The 20,176-nt window shown below is 46.1% G+C and overlaps 2 protein-coding genes across 3 annotated transcripts; one reads left to right on the top strand and one right to left on the bottom strand.

Moving 5' to 3' along the window:
* Nucleotides 1-2,200: 2,200 nt before the first annotated feature.
* Nucleotides 2,201-12,373, bottom strand: Gale (UDP-galactose 4'-epimerase). Of its 2 annotated transcripts, none has more exons than XM_045729137.2 (8): nucleotides 12,100-12,373; nucleotides 6,860-7,112; nucleotides 6,628-6,741; nucleotides 6,102-6,281; nucleotides 5,784-5,964; nucleotides 4,722-4,875; nucleotides 3,751-3,881; nucleotides 2,201-2,976 (listed from the first exon to the last, which is right to left on the bottom strand). In XM_045729137.2, exons 2-8 carry the CDS (start codon nucleotides 7,103-7,105, stop codon nucleotides 2,927-2,929), a joined length of 1,056 nt encoding a protein of 351 aa, XP_045585093.1. In that variant the 5' UTR covers nucleotides 7,106-7,112; nucleotides 12,100-12,373; the 3' UTR covers nucleotides 2,201-2,926. The 2 variants fall into 2 exon arrangements, with proteins under 2 accessions (XP_045585093.1, XP_045585094.1); XM_045729138.2 differs by lacking the exon at nucleotides 12,100-12,373 and adding an exon at nucleotides 8,938-9,213.
* Nucleotides 12,374-12,484: 111 nt separating this feature from the next.
* On the top strand, nucleotides 12,485-20,176 carry LOC123747105 (tyrosine-protein kinase Fyn). The gene is made up of 5 exons (XM_069317316.1): nucleotides 12,485-12,540; nucleotides 14,372-14,480; nucleotides 16,513-16,577; nucleotides 17,481-17,796; nucleotides 19,021-20,176. The coding sequence occupies exons 3-5, from the start codon at nucleotides 16,532-16,534 to the stop codon at nucleotides 19,394-19,396; spliced, it is 738 nt and encodes a 245-aa protein (XP_069173417.1). The 5' UTR covers nucleotides 12,485-12,540; nucleotides 14,372-14,480; nucleotides 16,513-16,531; the 3' UTR covers nucleotides 19,397-20,176.

Genomic DNA, 20,176 nt, shown 5'->3' with positions numbered 1-20,176 from the left:
CAACAAAGGGGGAGGGAGGGGGACGGCGCAACAAAGGGGGGGGAGGATCCGCCACATGGGGCAGGGGGAGAAGGGGAGGGGGGGATCCGCCTCATGGGGCAGGGGGGATCCGCCACATGGGGCAGGGGGAGGGGGGGAGATCCGCCTCAAGGGGGAGGGGGGGGGAGATCCGCCACATGGGGCAAGGGGAGAGGAGGGGATCCGCCACATGGGGCAAGGGGAGAGGGGGGGATCCGCCACATGGGGCAAGGGGAGAGGGGGGGATCCGCCACATGGGGCAAGGGGAGGGGGGGGAGGGAGGGGGGATCCTCACCATACAGCTCAAGATCCGCCACATGGGGCAGGGGAAGGGGGGGGGGGGAGATCCGCCACATGGGGCAGGGGGAGGGGGGGAGATCCGCCACATGGGGCAAGGGGAGGGGGGGGGGATCCTCACCATACAGCTCAAGATCCGCCACATGGGGCAGGGGAAGGGGGGGGGGGGGAGATCCGCCACATGGGGCAGGGGGAGGGGGGGAGATCCGCCACATGGGGCAAGGGGAGGGGGGGGGGATCCTCACCATACAGCTCAAGATCCGCCACATGGGGCAGGGGAAGGGGGGGGGGGAGATCCGCCACATGGGGCAGGGGAAGGGGGGGGGGGGATCCGCCACATGGGGCAAGGGGAGGGGGGGGGGGATCCTCACCATACAGCTCAAGATCCGCCACATGGGGCGGTGGGGGGGATCCTCACCATACAACTCAAGATCCGCCACATGGGGCGGTGGGGGGGATCCTCACCATACAACTCAACCTCAAGATCCGCCACATGGGACAGGGGAAGGGGTGGGAGATCCTCACCATACAACTCAACCTCAAGATCCGCCACATGGGACAGGGGGAGGGGAGGGGGGTGGGGGAGATCCTCACCATACAACTCAACCTCAAGAGACGAGGCTGATCTGTATACCAAAAGTGAGGTAAAACAACACTGAAGTGCTTTGTGTCACATCGTCACTTTTATACCCGGCAGCCAACCAAACCCGGCCGCTGATTGGTTGACATTCACCCTCAAACTCGCCCCCATTGGTTAACATTCTGCGAGTCTGAAGTGTCAATTAACAATGGCCAACAACCACTCCTTCACTTCCACAAATACGAACGAGTCTCTAATGAACCAATAATGATCCCCAACTTGAATGTTTGAAGTTGTTCATTTACAAATATAATTCACAAATCAAATACAACATTCTACTGCAAATGTTGCAACAGAACAACAGGTACAACAGAGCAACATTTGCAATAGAATCGGCAGTTAATAAGTATTCGTCTGTCAGTCAAGAACAGTTAATGGCCGCTCCACAACTACAATATACAATATATACAATAACACACTAACAAACACAACAACCCAAAGTTCCTGACACAACACTGAATGATGTTAAACATTTGCTTTCAACTGACTTAAGATATTGCTCGTTAATGACAAATTAAGTGATTTTAACTTATTGAAGAGTGAAAATTTATGCTTTATAATAACTATTAACGTCCAGGTGTCTCTGTGCTCAGTCCCACAAGGTTTATGTGCTCAGTCCCACAAGGTCTCCGTCCTGTCCTCTGTGCTCAGTCCCACAAGGTCTCCGTCCTGTCCTCTGTGCTCAGTCCCACAAGGTCTCCGTCCTGTCCTCTGTGCTCAGTCCCACAAGGTCTCCGTCCTGTCCTCTGTGCTCAGTCCCACAAGGTCTCCGTCCTGTCCTCTGTGCTCAGTCCCACAAGGTCTCCGTCCTGTCCTCTGTGCTCAGTCCCACAAGGTCGAATTACTGACCATTGCCAGAAATGCACGAACTGTATAATAAATAAATTGCTTTGGTAATTATCAATAATTTTCCACATATTACCCAATACCCATCGACTGTTTGAGGTGCAGAGTACATGTGGGAGTACAGAGTACATGTGGTGATACAGAGCGGTACAGAGTACATGTAGGGGGAGTACAGAGTACATGTGGGAGTACAGAGTACATGTGGTGATACAGAGCGGTACAGAGTACATGTAGGGGGAGTACAGAGTACATGTGGGAGTACAGAGTACATGTGGTGATACAGAGCGGTACAGAGTACATGTAGGGGGAGTACAGAGTACATGTGCTGGTAGTATTGAACCCAATACCCATTCTGTGGATGTAAGGGCGCTCTGGTAGGTAGAGAAATAAAAGACACACTATTGTAGACTTTTATATTACAAATATATATGTATATAGGATAACATGTGCGACACACTCCCAGGCACCTGTACCATTGTTGATGTTTAGCCGCTGCATCATATCACTCATTGTTTAGTCACGGCAGTGTTGTCATTGTATTGTGTAGTTGTCACAGTAGCGTCGTCATTGTACTGTTCAGTTGTCATTGTACTGTACAGTTGTCAGAGCAGTGTTGTCATTGTACTGTTCAGCTGTCATTGTACTGTTCAGCTGCCATTGTACTGTTCAGCTGTCAGTGTACTGTTCAGCTGTCATTGTACTGTTCAGCTGTCATTGTACTGTTCAGCTGTCATTGTACTGTTCAACTGTCATTGTACTGTATAGCTGTCACAGCAGCGCTGTCATTGTCTCCACAACACTGTCACTGAACATTTGTCTCCATAGTGCTATCATTGCACAGTTGTCAGAGTAGTACTGTCATTATATCACAGGAGGCCTGGTCGAGGACCGGGCCGCGGGGACGCTAAGCCCCGAAATCGTCGCAAGGTAACCGCAAGGTAGGGCTATCATTGTACAGTGATCACAGCAACACTGTCATTGTACAGTTGACATTGTAGTTTGATCAGCTGATGGGTGTTATGTTGAAGTCGTTCCTGTACAGCTGATGCGGGTGTCAGCTGTAGGCATCACAGTGTAGTACAGTCACTGATGATGCCACTGCCACACCTGCTTCCACACCTGCTACTACTCATAGCCATTGGGGTTCTGACTCTGCCACCTCCAAGCATCCACACCTGGTGGAAGAAAAATATGATTTTTTATTATTTTTGTAAACAATGCCAGAAATAACTGCGCATTTTAAGGGTTAAGGCTTACCTATGCTTTCCCCTCTAATGTCTAAATTATTTTTATATTTTTTTGTTTATTTATATATATACAAGAGTTCTTACATTCTTTTAAAGCCACTAACACACATAGCGTTCCGGGCAGGTCCTTAATCTCAATATTTTTCCCTGAAATACAACCTGTCAAATTGTTTAACAACCAGGTACCCATTCACTGCTGGGTGAACAGAGGCTACAGCTAAGGACTGGCACCTATTCCATCCACCCCGGCCAGGATGTAAACCCAGGCCAAATCGCTTGCGAAGCGCGGGGCGAGGGTGTTAAAGTTTATTTTACACTTACAGTAGGACTGAGGTGTTTCACTAAGATGAACTTAAGATCCTATGAGACGGGGAAAATAAATACAAACCACCAACATAACGGGTGACAAAGAAGTTTACATCGGAGAGAGTTGGAGAGTTGCTCAAGTATTTTCAAAGTATTAACTTAAGTTGGGGTCTTGAGAGTAGTTTGGAGAGTGCTGAGGAGGGGGAGGGGACGGGGTGTTGGAGAGGGAGGTGTGGAGGGAAGTAATTTGAACCAGGTGTGGAGGGAGGCATATGTGCAGGACCATGAGTTAAGGAAAACATACAGTGGAACAGGTGTGGAAGAACACACTGATGAACAGATGTGGAAGGAGCAAGTATAAAGTAGGAAGTCGAGTAGAAGCAGGTATGGACGTACACATCTGGTGCAGGTCACGGGTGGCCGTCCATCCTAGCTGGTCTTGGGCCAAAGTGCAGCTGGCCACCATGGTGGCTACATCGCCCTCACGTCGACCCACAACCTTGTATGGCACCTTTCTCTGGCTGGCCCTGTAGGGAGGAGGGGGAGGAAGGTACATGTCACTCTCTCAGCTCACACGTGTTACTCTCCCAGCTCACAATGTCCCAGCTCAAATATGTTGCTCTCTTGGCTCACGTCTGAATCATTGTTTAAAAAAAAAAAAAAAAAAATGTTTATTTAGGTAAGGTACATACATACAATAAATTTTTACAAAGATTGGTTGACTTATAGGTAGAGCTAGTACATACAATGCCTAAAGCCACTATTACGCAAAGCGTTTCGGGCATATACATTTATTATATAATATATACATTCGGGCATTTACATTTATCACGGTGCAGTTCAGTCTTTAATATCTGGTATACCAGTGTCTGGGACTTGTGTCGTGTTTGGCTCATCAAGCTCTTCCCTTGCACAACTACCTACCTGTTGATGATTTCGAGGATCAATGTCCCTACGGCCCAGTCTGACCAGGCCGCTCGCAGCCTGACATACGAGTCACAGCCTGGTTCATCAAGTATCCTTTAAAGGTGCTTGTCAAGTTCTATTTTGAAGTCTGCAAGAGGTTGGCCGATTATGTATCTTTAAAGTAGGGGGAAAGTGTTGAAAAGTCTTGGGCCTTTGACATTCCCTCCATCATTGCAAACCACCAGAAGATTTGGAGAGGAGAGGAAGACATTGCAGTCTACCCTCCTCACCTGCATCCCTCCCTTCCTCTCACACCTTCATTCCTCCCTATCCCTCATATCTGCCTCATTTCTCATTTCATATCTCTTGTACGGCTCACTTTTCTCACCTGCCTCAAATATACAGCGTCAAGTCCTTCTCACATATTTCCCTTTCACTTAAGATGACGAGAGAGTGTTTACCTGGCGAAGGCTTCGACCATCTGGAGAACTGAGACGCCAGTGCCAGTGCCCAGGTTATAGGCAGCTGCTCCATGGAACTCCTGGCTGCAGAGTTTCTCCAGAGCTGCCACGTGGCCCCGTGCCAGATCCATCACGTGGATGTAATCCCGCACACCTGGTCGACGACACACTTATATTAGTCATCCACACACTTGATCACCACTCTTGGCTTAATCTAATATACCTGTTTATCATAACATTGTTAGTATCAATTGTTCTAGCCATACCATAATGACATAATGTAGAGGGTTACCTACACACGATGACATGTGTTCTCAGGAGTCATATATCGGAAAGTTGACTTAAACGAGCAGGATCCAAAACCTAGTGATGATCTAGCAAACCTGCTAGGCGATGGTTAGACGAGATGTGGACTGGTTATATAAGCAGTCCATAGCGAATACAGTCGATATTACGGGCTATTCATGCCTGTGCTACCTCTTAAGTGGCTTAATCGTCATCAATCAATCAATACATGGAAGTTGGATATAACTAGATAGCATTACAGACCCGCTCCTGTGCCAGGTAAGTCCATTAGGGGCTCACCATCACCCCTGCTACTTGGAACTTGTTGTTCCCAGTAGCTGTATCTAAAACAGCAACAACTAATCGTCATTTTATGGGCTATTCATGCCCGTGCAACATTTGGGTTGCTTAATCTTTGACTGATTGATTGATCGATTGGTAATCATCAGTCTAACTCCAAGAGTGATTCAGTACAGATGCTTGAGAGATACTACACATCTTCAACATCCACCTACAACACTGTAACACTCGATGTGTCCAGTTCCTACCCCTCACAGGATGCTTCAGCTGGTGTAGACACGGTACAGGTGTACTGGTGTAGACACGGTACAGGTGTACTGGTGTAGACACGGTACAGGTGTACTGGTGTAGACACGGTACAGGTGTACTGGTGTAGACACGGTACAGGTGTACTGGTGTAGACACGGTACAGGTGTACTGGTGTAGACACGGTACAGGTGTACTGGTGTAGACACGGTGCAGGTGTGTGTACAGTACCTGTACCGTCGGGAGTGTCGTAGTCGTCACCGTAGACATAAAGGTGTTCCCTCTTCCCGACGGCGACCTGGGCGATGTAAGGGAGGAGGTTGTTGGGCGTCCCTCTAGGATCCTCCCCGATCCTTCCCGACTCGTGGGCCCCTACCGGGTTGAAGTACCGCAGGACCACCACCCGCCACTCCTGCAATGTTGCAGGATAGTAACACTCGGGAGCGCTGCCAGACACTCCTGCAATATCGCAGGAGAGTCAGTAATGACGTCTGGGTACACGGCACTTTGTTAGTCATAAACCCACAACACTTCCTCGTCAGCAGTTACCTTGTCCGCGGCTGCCAGATCCTTCATAATGTGCTCACACATGTGCTTGGTGCGTCCGTAGGTGTTTGTGAGCCCGACGCCGGTGGGGTGACGCTCGTCCGTGGGCAGGTACTGCGGCGTCCCGTACACTGTGGCTGACGACGAGTACACCACCTTCTTCACTCCCGCCTCACGCATCACCTGCAGGCATCATGGACGGCTCCAGCCTTGTATACACACACACAAACTCCTAGATCAATGGTAAGGCTCCTAGTAAATTGTGGAGCTCAGTAGCTCAGTAGATTAAGGCAGGTAAGGTAATTATCAAAAGAAGGCACCAAACCGGGAAGGCTATGTAGCACCATCAAAGTGCGAAATAATCAGAGGGCGCTAAATATCACCAAGAATGCCGTAGATTAAGGCAGTGTCTGGGATACTCCCGGACGCAGGTTCGAATCCTCGTCACGGCCCTTGTGGATTTGTTCATTTAAATTGTGGAGGCTCCTTCAACCACTCACCCTCTCTCCCCCCACAACCCGTGACTCACCTCCAGGAGGGTGATGGTGCCAGCGACGTTGTTGGTGTAGTACTCCAGCGGCTTCTTCACGGACTCACCAACAGCCTTCAGGGCTGCGAAGTGAATCACCACGTCCACCTGGTGCTGAAGGTGAACAGTGAGGTTATGAACTAGGTGTTAGGCTTGAGGGGGGGGGGATGAATTGTCATTGTTTTGAAAACGGGGTGACAGCAGGCGTGTCACAGCCTCCTGGCCGACTTACCTGCGCGAAGACTCTGCCGAGCGCGGCGCGGTCCAGGAGGGAAACCATGTAGAAGGCAGCGATGGTCTTGCCGGTTATGGCTGAGACTCGAGCAAGAGCGGGCGGCAGCTTCCCTGGATGGTCGGCTCCGGCACTGTTGCAGCAGTTGTCCACCACCACCACCTGGTGGCCAGCCTCCAGCAGCTCCACCAGCGTGTGCGACCCTACGAAGCCGGCCCCGCCCGTCACCAGCACCGTCAACCCCATCCTGCCGCTGCCGCAGGAAGACAACACAATTAGTAGGTCTTGGTGACTCCCCGTGTGCCTCTGCGGGTTATTTCCATCTTGTAAATTGTTCAGTAACATGTGATGCGAAGCTGGTAGAAATGCTATGAGGTCTTTTCTCATTTTAATGACACACACACACCAGAAGGCAGGACATTAACTGCAACAGCTTCCAGGAAAATTCAGTTGCCTAAGTATTGTAGAACAGGTTGAGAACCGTGACTGGTGCCCCATGACATATGAAGATATTGGGACTTTGAAAAGTAACTATGATATAAGAAATAAGCAAAAGTGAGTTAGAAATCAGGATAGGTAAACTTAATATTTCAAAACAGAAGCACGTCAACAACAAAGATGGCCGCCATCACGCCAACAAATGAATATTTCAAAGTATTCTCAGCACAAAATACAATGAAAAGTGGTTTTCTTGGTAGGTTAGTGATTATTTACGACTTGCTAAAGAATTATGACGAAAAAATAATTAAATTAGAATAAGAAAATAAATGTCTCAAGATTGAGTTCCATACTTTAAAAAGAAAGTATTTCCCAGCAAGATAAGGAAATTACCAGCTTGAATGATAAGGTAAGGTTTTGTATTTATGTTGCAAAGACAACCTAACCAGAACCAAGTCAATTCGTATACCAGGAAAGACGACGGTGGGGAACCAACGTAACCATGCATCAGGCACGACAAGGCTCGTATTAAAGACCATTAAAATCCTAAAAAATATTGAAAGTCATTTACCTAAGGGGCCGCATACTCTATAGTGGCTTTGACGGGGACAGAAAGCCGGTGGCTTGACAACGGAACCCTTCATTGTTCCGGAGAATTTTATTTTTCTTCTACGTCGCTTCATTGAAAAAGTTTCAATAGAACACCAACACGGAGGCAACAGCTTCAAGCTCAACAAGCCAGAATTTCAGGCACAAAACAGACTATTTTCATCCCAGAAGATAAACAAAATAATTGAATTCAAAGTTCAGCTGGAACGAATCTTCAGTGGTAACGGGGGCCACAATCAAGGCGCCAGGTTCGTGTCCCTATCGAGGCTGGGAGCCCCTCAGATAAATATTCAAGCAAAGCTAATTCACTCCTCTGAACCCCTATACCCATCCTGTGGGGGGTAGTGGACCCCATACCCATCCAGTAAGCTGTAGTGAACCCCATACCCATCCTGTGGGCGGTAGTGAACCCCATACCCATCCTGTGGGCGGTAGTGACAAAAACTACAGAGGCACATAATTGGTTCAGGAACGGTACCCCATAATACATTTAGCTATGCAAGACCTGACGAACTAGTTACATCATTTTTTATAAATACACCAGGAAGATCACAGCTCATCAAACTAACATTACAGATATAAATAAATTTCACACATTATATAATCAGCCGAATTATCACAAAAAGGGCACGGTGCTCCAAGGCCCAGAATAGCATTGCACGCGGATTATAATAAATAAATAAATAAATAAAAGTTTATTCAGGTAAAGTACATACATACAAGAGGTTATACAAAATTGATAGATTCATAGATAGAGCTAGTACATACAATGCCTAAAGCCACTATTACGCAAAGCGTTTCGGGCAGAATTATCGTACTAATGATGAATTCATTGTATTACAGTATCGTTGTATTTGTTCAACAAATACAGTACCTACTGTGTAATCACTGTAGTTTTATAATATATTTATTATTATTGTTGTTATTACTGAACGCGATCAGTGGATTAAATCACTGATCGTGGTATGTACGTGCCGCGTACGGTACGTGCTTTGCACGTGCTATGAAGAACAGGTGTACACTGGACCTACCTGATGGGGCAGGATCTGTCACACGGGCCTACGTCGCCAGCGTCAGTATGTGGCACCCCCTTGGCACCGCCATCGCTACCTCATCCTCCCTTTAGAATGCCCGTGTTCTACAAGAGATCATCGCTGTATTCGTCTCCTTTTCATAGCCCACCCATAAACTGTGCATTTCTGGCTGGTGTGAATTTCGAATCGAGATTTCGTGAGCAACGGTGACGCGAGTGGAGGAGCAGTTACGTCAAGCAGCGTCCGCGTGTTTACGTGTGTGTGTGTGTGTGAGGGCCAAGGAGGCCTCGTGGTTACTGAGAAGACAATCAATACAGGCGAGTCTCCCTCTCAGGAATCGTGCCAAGTTTCTCATTGAAAACGGGTAACATACGAGTGTTACAGAAAATGATCTGTCACTGTGTTGTTAGTGGGTAGCTTTAGTAAATTAATCTAAACCTTTTCCCCGCAATGTGTGTTGCTAATAACACTGATTATCGAGGATCTCGCTGTTCACTAGACACAAATTAATTAACTAAACTTCACCTAACCTAATTGTATGCAGCATCTTACATGTTGGCTCCCGCTTATATACCTCACTATAAACGCTCTAATGATCCGTTAGAATATGAACAGGCGAGATATTTACACAAGATTGACAACAGCAGCAGACTGGCCAATGTTGTTGATAGGAGACCCATTAGGAAGGGAGTGGCGTCAACACGTGCCGCCAGCACTCGTGTATTCACAAGAGCAACTGTCATTGGCTTGCATAAAAAAAAATAAACAAAAAAAAAATCCAACAAGAAATCCAACATTCTGGAGAATCCATTCATTCTCCAGGTGTCTCCAGGTGTGTTTGTGGGGAAGAGGGGAGACTGATACAGACACCGAGGGGAGACGAACCTCTCGGTGTGGCGAACGTGGTGAAAATTAGCAAATAATCTAGGAGGGTGTCGTGTGGAGGGGGAGGGGGGGTATAGAGAGTGTAAGGACACCAGCTGGTACAGCTACAGATATTGACACAGATGTCCCATCCCCAACACACACACACACACACACACACACACACACACACACACACACACACACACACACACACACACACACACCTCTACCTTTCCGTGCTTGATGGGTGCTCGTTAACACATACACCGAGTAGTTCATTGTGCGTCCATACTCCGTGAGCTCTAGTACAATGTACACCGTACACTCATCCTGTGAACATGGGGGGAGCAGCCCCCAGGGGAAGCTCCCCGCGTCCACCAGGGAGTAATAAAGTGTGAGGAAGGTTACACACAAATCTCTCATTAGGAACACTTGTTTTCAAAATCTAGACACAAACACAGCTGTTAAAATACCTGTATTACCTCACGTCCACATTCCACACCACCTGCGACGCGCAAATATATGACTAAAAAGAAAATCAGTGTTTTATTTTCAGAAAACGCTGGTACAGTTCCACCTGTACCCGGCGTTGCTCGGGTGCCGGAGGCTACATCTTCACAAGACCCTATCTTCTTCCCTGTAACCATCTTAACTACCCGGACACATCATCAGATGCCTCATCTACACCCATCATCATCATTACCTTCCCATCTTCTCTCTTGTTTTTTATTATTATTATTATATTATTATTTATATATACAAGAGTTCTTACATTATTGTACACACATAGCGTTTCGGGCAGGTCTTTAATCCTAATTTTCCCTGGAATACGACTCGCCAAATCGTTTAACAACCAGGTACCCATTTACTGTTGGGTGAACGAGGCTACAGATTGGTGCCTAGTCAATTGGCTCCAGGAGGGCTGGTCGACGACCGGGTCGCGGGGACCCTAAGCCAAGAAATCATTTCAAGGTAACTTCAAGGTGGTCAATCATTGCCGGCCAGGATACGAACCCAGGTCAAAGCGCCGGGCGCGTGCTTTACCACTGCGCTACGGACATGCTCATTCATTTCCTTACCTACCCTTCATTATCTTCTTTACCCTTACTCCTTACACTCGTCCAGCCCACTTGGGCTGGACGGTTGAGCGACCGTCTCGTCGCAGGTCGGCGTTCAATCCCCGACCATCCACCAAGTGGTTGGGCACCATTCCTTTCCCCCGTCCTATCCCAAATCCTGACCCCTTCCCAGTGCTATATAGTCGTAATGGCTTGGTGCTTTCTCCTGATAGTTCCCTTCCTCGAGCTTCCCTACCACTTCACTATTTGATGCAAAGGGGGAAAAGGGGGGAATGGGGAGTCAACCCCGACCCGCCTATGACCATTCCCGACCATAGAGCCATCACTCTGCAAAGTTTAGTGAGACTAGCCCCAAGCGCCTGGCTTCCAACCTCGAATACACACAACTGCTACAGAGACAAAAGAGGAATCCAAGATTTACAACATAATTAATAACTAAGTATTCACATTCAATGTTTAACGTAACCCTTAGTAACTAGGCTAAGTTTAGCTTACTAGTTTCAGGAAGTAAGAGTCAGAGAGAGAGAGAGAGAGAGAGAGAGAGAGAGAGAGAGAGAGAGAGAGAGAGAAGGGGGGGGGGCGGCAGAGAGGGAGAAACATACCTTCAGATGGGCGGAGTGTAACTAGAATGTGTAAATGACCAAGCAAGAGGGTATATGAAGTGCAAGGAGTAACAGATGTTCACATACACAGGTGTGATACCAGATACAACTCCTTACACACAGCTACACTTGTAACTGCACTTAGGTAATCACAGCTGTCAGGGGCCTGACAGTCTGAGTGGACAGCGCTCGGGATTCGTAGTCCTGTGGTCCGGGATCGATCCCCGGAGATGGCGGAAACAAACGGGCGGAGTTTCTTTCACCCTGGTGCTCTGTTCACTTAGCAGTAAATAGGTACCTGAGAGCTAGACAGCTGTTACGGGCTGCTTCCTGGGGGGGGGGGTGTATGTGAGGGGGGGGTGTATGTGAGGGGGGGGGTGGAAATAAGTTGAATGATTGACAGTTAAGAGGCGGGACGAAAGGGCCAAAGCTCAACCCCCGCAAGCACAATTAGGCGAACACACATACACATTCACAATTTAGGTTATTTCCCATTAAATGCAATAACTACTCCACAGATCACTGGCCGACTCATCATTGCACAATAAACATTGATGAGAAAGTCACTCACAGTATTTACTTGCACAGTAAATACTCACTAGGACACGTACTTAACACTGTGGTAGTCGAAGTGGGCCACAACACAGGACACGCACCCGTCTGCCACACAATCTGGGACGTTTCTTCTTAATGCTCGGAGCTTGTCGATAGTAACTCTGGATAGTTAAGACGCTGATGGAGAGGTCACGCTGAGTAGTCGCAGGGCGCAGGTGACGAGGGAGGAGGAGGAGGTGAACAGGTGATGATTAAGGAGCGTTAGCGACCGCTGGCTGCCTGCTCATCAGATATGACTGACAAGAGATATAACTAACATTACGTGTCACTTCATTATCTCTTAACTGGTGGTCACTCTCACAGGGACTCGAGGGGACACTATCGCACTCCACTCTAAAAATACAACAGTGGAGATATGGTTGCCCTGTTCACATTAGTTCACACAACAATATGTTTATCCTCACGCTTGTGCTGTGTTCGTGCGCGCGCATCGCAAAGTGCGCATCGTTACTTGAGATTTGTTTGACCAAGTTTGTCTCGTAACTGGCAGAGTTCTCAGGTCTTGACGGCACGACGTCCATAGATTACGACGTCGGTGAATCACGACGTCTGTGGCTCACGACGCCGGTGGATGACGACGTCGTGTTTACTGTGATCGAGTCACTGAATTTGTGCGATAAGACATTCTACCAGCCTCCCCAGGCACGTGACCTGGCATTAACACAGCGGTACACCATGCGACCTCCGGCCCGCTCTCCACTCTCATCCTCGCCCGCCAAAATGTTTACTATTAACACTAAGATAATATATTACGATACTCTAACACAAGAGTGCATGATGGAGTCCCTGGCAATTGACAGAATGAAATTCCAAAACTGTGTTGAGACAAATCACAGAATTGAATACCTTATTGAATACTTATGAGTTATCTTATCCTTAAGACATACACTACAGTGGATCAGATTACAGCGGTTATCTTGGTAGATACTGTATTTGAACGTTTCATAAAGCCGCTAATTGCGTACAGCGTTTCAGGCATAAACTTAATGTTAATTGAATTTACATTTTTAGGATAAATTATTTATGTGAATGACTCAAAGATTGATGTCGAAAAAATTTATTTATTTATTTATTTATTTATATACAAGAAGGCACATTGGGTTTGTGAGAATACATAGCATAGTATTTACAATTTTGTAAAGCCACTAGTACGCGCAGCGTTTCGGGCAGACCCTTAATCTAACAGGTAATTTTAAGTAGATAAATTCTAGCAGAATTAATAGAAAGAAACTTTAGAAAATTTAATTTTGCAACACCCTGGTGTGCTTCACCAGGTGTGTGGTGTACCAACACCCACATCTGCTTCACCAGGTGTGTGGTGTACCAACACCTACATCTGCTTCACCAGGTGTGTGGTGTACCAACACCCACATCTGCTTCACCAGGTGTGTGGTGTACCAACACCCACATCTGCTTCACCAGGTGTGTGGTGTACCAACACACACATCTGCTTCACCAGGTGTGTGGTGTACCAACACCCACATCTGCTTCACCAGGTGTGTGGTGTACCAACACACACATCTGCTTCACCAGGTGTGTGGTGTACCAACACACACATCTGCTTCACCAGGTGTGTGGTGTACCAACACACACATCTGCTTCACCAGGTGTGTGGTGTACCAACACCCACATCTGCTTCACCAGGTGTGTGGTGTACCAACACCCACATCTGCTTCACCAGGTGTGTGGTGTACCAACACACATCTGCTTCACCAGGTGTGTGGTGTATTGTGTAGCTAAATGAATGTTGGGGTTCAGTCCCTGAGCCCTTTCCACTACCGCCAAATCCTCCTCCTGTTTATATAGTAGTTTTTGTAACTATGTGCAAAGATTGACTTACTAAGCAATTAGATAGTAGAATTTTGTACTATTCATTTTATAGTCCGAAAAAATTAAGCTAAAAAATAAACTTAAATATTCCTAGGCCTAGTATAGCACACATATGTACTATATTAAGCCACATATATCGTGTATTAGGCCTAGGAAGGTTAGGTTAGGTTAGTTTGCCTTTGCAACATAAATAGAAAATCTTTTCCGGTTCTCCAAATTCAATAGTACCGATTTCTACTTTCTAATTGCGTTGTAAGACGGTATATGTACTATGGTCCTCATCGTTACTGTAAATACTACCAGGACAGGAGAATGGGTTACTACCGCCCACAGGATGAGTATGGGGTGCATAATAAATGAACTAAACTAACTCTACGCAGCATTTAGATTATGGCTGAGTATTTTCTACTTCCTGTTCTTTATCTTTCTCTAATTAAGGAAGAAGTCTTCATCCTGTGTACCGCTGCAGGAGTCTTCTCTCTACTGCTCCTATCCCCACAGTTTGGGATAGTCGCGGGAGCAACACAGGATGGAGGAGGAAGATAAAGTAATTATCAGAAAAAAAGCGCTAAGCCAGTATCGTTAAGGCACTATAAGGAGCCCAACCACGTGGGCCATCGAGGAAAGAACGAATACCCTGCAAGAAGCGAAGTCGTCGCTCTACCGACTAGGTCAAGTAGTTGGGAGAATGAAGAACTTTTCTTCGAATCGGGGGAAAAAAAAATATTTATTTATTTATTTATTTATTTATGTACAAGAAGGTACATTGGGTTTGTGAGAATACATAGCATAGTATTTACAATCTTGTAAAGCCACTAGTACGCGCAGCGTTTCGGACAGGTCCTTAATCTAACAGATAATTTTAAGTAGGTAAATTCTAGCAGAATTAATAAAATTATAACAAATACATTGCAAGAAAAAAAATGAGATGAGAGAAATTAGCAAGTATATTAAAGCACATTGGTATATTAAAGCTCTGACTGATTACATTGACAGCTTGATGGGTAATTTAAACAACATTAATAGACACCATACAGCAGATTGACTGCTGATTGACATACAGCAGATTATATTAGAGTATAATAAGCGCAAGCCTAACGCATGGGTAGCCATTAGCAGAATAGCTGCAGGCGCCATGCTGGCGAACATTTGGATAACCTTTTACAACTAAACACAAAATATCCATCAGAATGTTGTAGAGACTCCCCCCCCCCCCACACTGCTGCCCCCAACTGGGAACTTTCACCTTTATCTCAGCCTACGAGGACATGTAGAAAGAACTGGGCGTCACCCTCACGTAAGGAGAGAGGGCATAATACAAATGAAGATTAAAAGTAAAATTACCCAATGCAGGCGACGAGTCACAATAACGTGGCTGAAGTATGTTGACCAGACAACACACTAGAAGGTGAAGGGACGACGACGTTTCGGTCCGTCCTGGACCATTCTCAAATCGATTGTAGTCTATATGTGTGTGTGTAGAATTACCCAAGTTTAAACAACTGCAATGTACAAAGCGAGGACGAATAGAGCGATGGAACATGATTGGAAACCAAAAGACAATCGTCTGTGAAATGCAGTAGAGAATGAAGAAGTTGAAGCTTCTTATTTTAAATGCACTAAACTACAACACGCTCGAGAGGCGGGGCTTAGGAGCTAACAATGTAGGCAAATGCATCTTAGTGAGTGTACACACACTCCATATCCAGCTATCAGTGGTCACATCCTGGATGGGTTGCGGATGGGGATGGGGAAGAGGATGGGGGGGGGGGTGTGTGTTCCTGGTGCTTCCTATACTGTGTCAGTTTGTGGGTCTCAGCGCTGCCTTGGTGCTTCCAGGAGCTTACTGGGCCCAACACGACACCGTCTGCGGTAACTGTTGATAGACTATAACCCCCTTGAACAAGACCACCAAGACGCCCGCTCTCAGCACAGGCAAGGACTATCGTCCCATTCCTGGGGGTGTAGTCGACACAGCTCATCTTACGAGGTAACAAAAGATCACCCACATTTGCCTGCATAGTTGTAAATTGATTAGGAAGTTGATGGGGGCATAGTTTATTGTTCAGAAAACACCGATTTATACCGACCAAGAAATAATAATATTATAAATTAATTTTGTCGGAGCTGCTTTGTACACTGGCTGCTGTACACTGACAGGCAGCCAGTGTACATATAGATGTTAAGCTCATATGGAGGTGCAACTCAAACAAGGAAGAGAACGAAGAACAAAATCGATTGCAATCAGTTGTGAGTGTTGTGAAAATCGATTTTCATTCCTAAACAGAGGCTTGGCGGCTGGATTTTAAGGAACATTTGGCCCTTGCTTATTAGGACGAACCGTAAAATGTAAAAAAATTATTCATATTGGCAAATCGAGACTAGAATCAAACAACTTAGGATCCTCGACTTCATTGTTTGCTGACTAGTTCAAGTACATTTATTGACACAATAAAATATATCTCATACGGATGGAGTAGCCTAGGCTATTTCTACCCTCCAGACTGACTAGTGTCCTGAAAGTAGGCTGTTACAATTCTTTATATTTCTACAATTTACATTTTTATAAATATTTTAAGAACAGGTGCTGGTGTGACCATGGGCTCGAAACTGAGCCGAGGCCGAGAGCCCAAGCTCAACCACGGTACGTTATTTCTCGCACTTTCTCTTTGGATAATGCCGCGTGTTACCCTTTTCTGTCTATTAATAATGCTTGTGATCTTCCTGTGTTTCTGGATAATGCTTATTGTAACCTACTTTTGTCTGGATAACGTGTTGATGTTTCCTTTTCTCTGGACAGTGATTACTGGTGTGGATAATATTTTTCTATTTCAATTTGTAAATAAAGCTCGTTCATTATGCCTCTTCTTCGATATCCGTGGATAATATTTGTTGTAACTCCCTCTCTTTATTCGTGGATAATGTTTATATGAGCCCCTCATCCCTGTATAATGCTTCTTTTATTCCGCTTGTGTGGATAAAGCGTGTTCTAATGCCTCTATGTTTAGGAAAAACCGCTTGTTATAGCTTTTCTTTGCTTAGTGATAATGGCCGCTACTGTCAATGCTAGATTGATTGATGAAGATTAAGCCACCCAAAAGGTGGCACGGGCATGAATAGCCCGTAAGTGGTGGCCCTTTTGAGCCATTACCAGTATCAATAGATGATACTGGAGATCTGTGGAGGTGCGACTGCACCCTGCGTGACGGGAGATGTCTCCCGTTGTCTATGCTAGTTGTAAAAGTTTCTTTATATGTAAATTAAGGGCAGGTTTAGGGGGGGGAGTTCCTGGGGTGAGCCCGGATGTCTTTACCCCCCCCCCCCCTTCTACTCTGGCAACCCCCACCCTCTTCCTCTCTTGTTTCACTGTCTTCCTTCTCTTCCCATCTCCCACCCTCTCCTTCCTTTCTCTTATTTTCGACCTGAGCCTTGTCCCCCCCTCCACCTTTCCTCACATTTCCCACTCTCTCTCAATCCCCCCTCCCTCCATCCTCTCCCTATGCTCCTCTCTTTTTTTTAATTTTATTTTACGTTCCTTTGTTTGCAGAAAAGACAGAAAATGGAGACCAAGCAACTAATGAGAGAGATAAAAATAAAGAGGAAGAAACACTGGAGAATAAAAAGGACCTGACAGAAAGCAAAGGCAACGAAGGAGGTACCGCAGACAAGGAAGGAGGTACCGCAGACAAGGAAGGAGATACCGCAGACAAGGAAGGAGGTACAGCAGAGAAGGAAGGAGGTACAGCAGAGAAGGAGGTGAAGACGGTGATAGCCCTGTTGATAGCCACTCGAAGGTTCGTTAAGCGGACGCCTCGTGAAGTCTCAGTCGCTAAGGGAGACAAACTGCTGCTCTTGAACAAGAAGTAAGTTTGGGTCGAACATGTTAGCTCACGGACCCTGTCTTTAGCAATGGTAGTTCTTAGTTCACTACAGGATATATATTCGAAGTTTCCCCTGTTGTATTTTCCTGCCATAATTAATAACCAGCTTCCATTTTTCTCTAGTAAGTCAGAACAGAAACCCAATTCCAAACGGAGATCATGTGTAATGAGTTACAACGAAAGTGGCCCCTTGTTGATCTAACAATACGACTCCTCTAATAGTACATCGCATTACGTACGTATAAATCCTCCAAGGCCAAAAACTGATGTACTAAAACTCAGAGGCTCGCAAAATTGATGTGGTTCCGTTTTCTGTTCGTGGTTACGTTAGGTTCGGACAGTTTAGTACATCAGTTTAGTGACGTTGTGAACTCTCGAGAGAAGACGGGCTGCTTAAACACCCAGAGATGGCTATAGTATCTTTATTCTAACCGTTAGAATGCTGGTTAGGTTGTTGAGCTTGTGTTATGCCCTTTAGTGTATCAATAGTATAAAACGTGGAAGTGCACAAATCCACGTTTTCTACATTACATTCATTGCCACTATAGGCAACCCGTCCTCAGACAAGGTCCAGTCCATCCAGCGGTCGACCCCAAAGACGTATTCATCTATTTTAACATGCTGTTCATTCAAAATACGAGTTTTCGCAAATATAAATTAATACTATTTTGTATTAGCATATTGTGCATATTTAGGCACTGGTTAGGTTAGGTTTTTAGGTTCTGTTGGCGATTATTTGTATTTATAGTACGTGGGTGAAGCATTTACAGCGTTGTGGTTCGAACAGAGGACGTGAGCGAAGCCCTTGTCTGGAAGTGTTCGGACGTCATCAGTTGTGAGACGTGTGTAAACCGTTTTTCATTCATAAACAGGGGGTTTGGCGGGTACATGGAATGGACTTCGGGCTTTGTGTATGAGGACGGGGTTCGTGTAAGCCTTACTGTAAGTACAATTATCTTTGGAGGATAGGTTGAAACCTGTGGCTTCAGAACCGCAGTCTTCCTGGCTCATCTAAAGCATTGTCAACAAACGCGTTTCCAGCGTTCATACCAAGCATTCTCCTCTAGCCTCAATGCTGGCTCCCTCTAACCCCTCATCTACCCTCACTGCTACACCCCCTAGCCCACCCTTATCTACCATGACAGAGCACACCCCTTCCCCCCTCACACCAAATATACATGAGTTTTCTTACTTCCTCTCCTACAGGAACCGCGACTGGTGGACGGTGCAGGTGATCAAGAATCGCCAGCAAGGTTACGTACCTAGATCGGTGGTGGCTCGCCTCCCCACTGCCGGGGCCATCAGGTCCCAGGCTAAGGCCATGCTGGTGCAGGTCAACGACCCGAAGCCCAAGGTCACGATCGCCAAGGCTGAAGATGTCACCGAGAAGCAGACACTTCCCCAAGCTGAGCCCGGGACAACACGTCACTCTGGGAGTAACAACGGGAGTGCGGCAGGCTCCGACCCCAAAAACGAGACTGAGAACGAGTCACAGACACTTTCCAAGACTGAGAACGAGTTACAGAGACTTTCCAAGACTGAGAACGAGTCGCATGAGCCCGTCCTTATAAACAATGGCTAAATACAAGTTAATCATCCCGTTCTCATCAACAAAGGTTTATGCTTCTTAATCCAGCCGCCAACTCCCCTGTTTATGAATGAAAAACGATCTATACACGACTTATGAATGTACTTTTCTGGAGCAGAGCGTCGCTAACCTGTGCTAAAGTCGCACGGCTGTAAATGCTTCACCCACGAACTACACAAATAATCGCCAACAGAACATAAACACCCAGAATAACCTAGCCTAACTACGCCTAAATATACATCGAATTTTATTGTATAATGATATTAATCAATATGAGGAAAAAACGATTTTTATTACACCGTTTCAATTCATGATAGCGTCTTGGTGGGACGGCTGCTGCTTATGCTAAACCTAAGGGGGGGGGGGGGGGGGGGGGCGCCGCGCCAGTGATCTGCTGTAGCTTGGGGGGGGGCTCCGCTGCCCCCCTCCCCCCCCCCCCACCAGGCACTCCAATGTTATGTATTACATTGTTATTTTACCCAAGGTAGCATTTTCACCAATATAAGTCCCCCATTGTTAGTCTTTCTGGAAGTTACACAATATTAAACTTACCCTTGTTACACTTGCTAAGTTTCATATACTGTACAAGGTTAATATCACGATGTTAACGTCAAGTCATTTTAATTCAAGTACGGTGTATTGTTAACTTACAACGTTAATGTTATAAAGTTATTTTACCCAGGGTAAAACTTTCCCCTATGTTTATTACCTTCAAATTTATATAATTTTTAATTAAAGTTACTAATTAAATTTATTAATAAACTGTTATCGCCA

The sequence above is a fragment of the Procambarus clarkii genome, chromosome 87, assembly GCF_040958095.1.
Source record: "Procambarus clarkii isolate CNS0578487 chromosome 87, FALCON_Pclarkii_2.0, whole genome shotgun sequence".
Taxonomy (NCBI): domain Eukaryota; kingdom Metazoa; phylum Arthropoda; class Malacostraca; order Decapoda; family Cambaridae; genus Procambarus; species Procambarus clarkii.
Note: the sequence above shows the minus strand (reverse complement) of the source record. Positions and strands in the feature narration are given on the sequence as shown.

Coding starts and splice junctions, on each gene's coding strand:
- Gale (XM_045729137.2), bottom strand. CDS start 7,105: ATGGGGTTGACGGTGCTGGTGACGGGCGGGGCCGGCTTCGTAGGGTCG. Junction 6,742..6,859: donor TCGGCAGAGTCTTCGCGCAG/GTAAGTCGGCCA, acceptor GTTCACCTTCAG/CACCAGGTGGACGTGGTGAT. Junction 6,282..6,627: donor GCACCATCACCCTCCTGGAG/GTGAGTCACGGG, acceptor TGATGCCTGCAG/GTGATGCGTGAGGCGGGAGT.
- LOC123747105 (XM_069317316.1), top strand. CDS start 16,532: ATGGGCTCGAAACTGAGCCGAGGCCGAGAGCCCAAGCTCAACCACG. Junction 16,578..17,480: donor AGAGCCCAAGCTCAACCACG/GTACGTTATTTC, acceptor CTTTGTTTGCAG/AAAAGACAGAAAATGGAGAC. Junction 17,797..19,020: donor CTGCTGCTCTTGAACAAGAA/GTAAGTTTGGGT, acceptor CCTCTCCTACAG/GAACCGCGACTGGTGGACGG.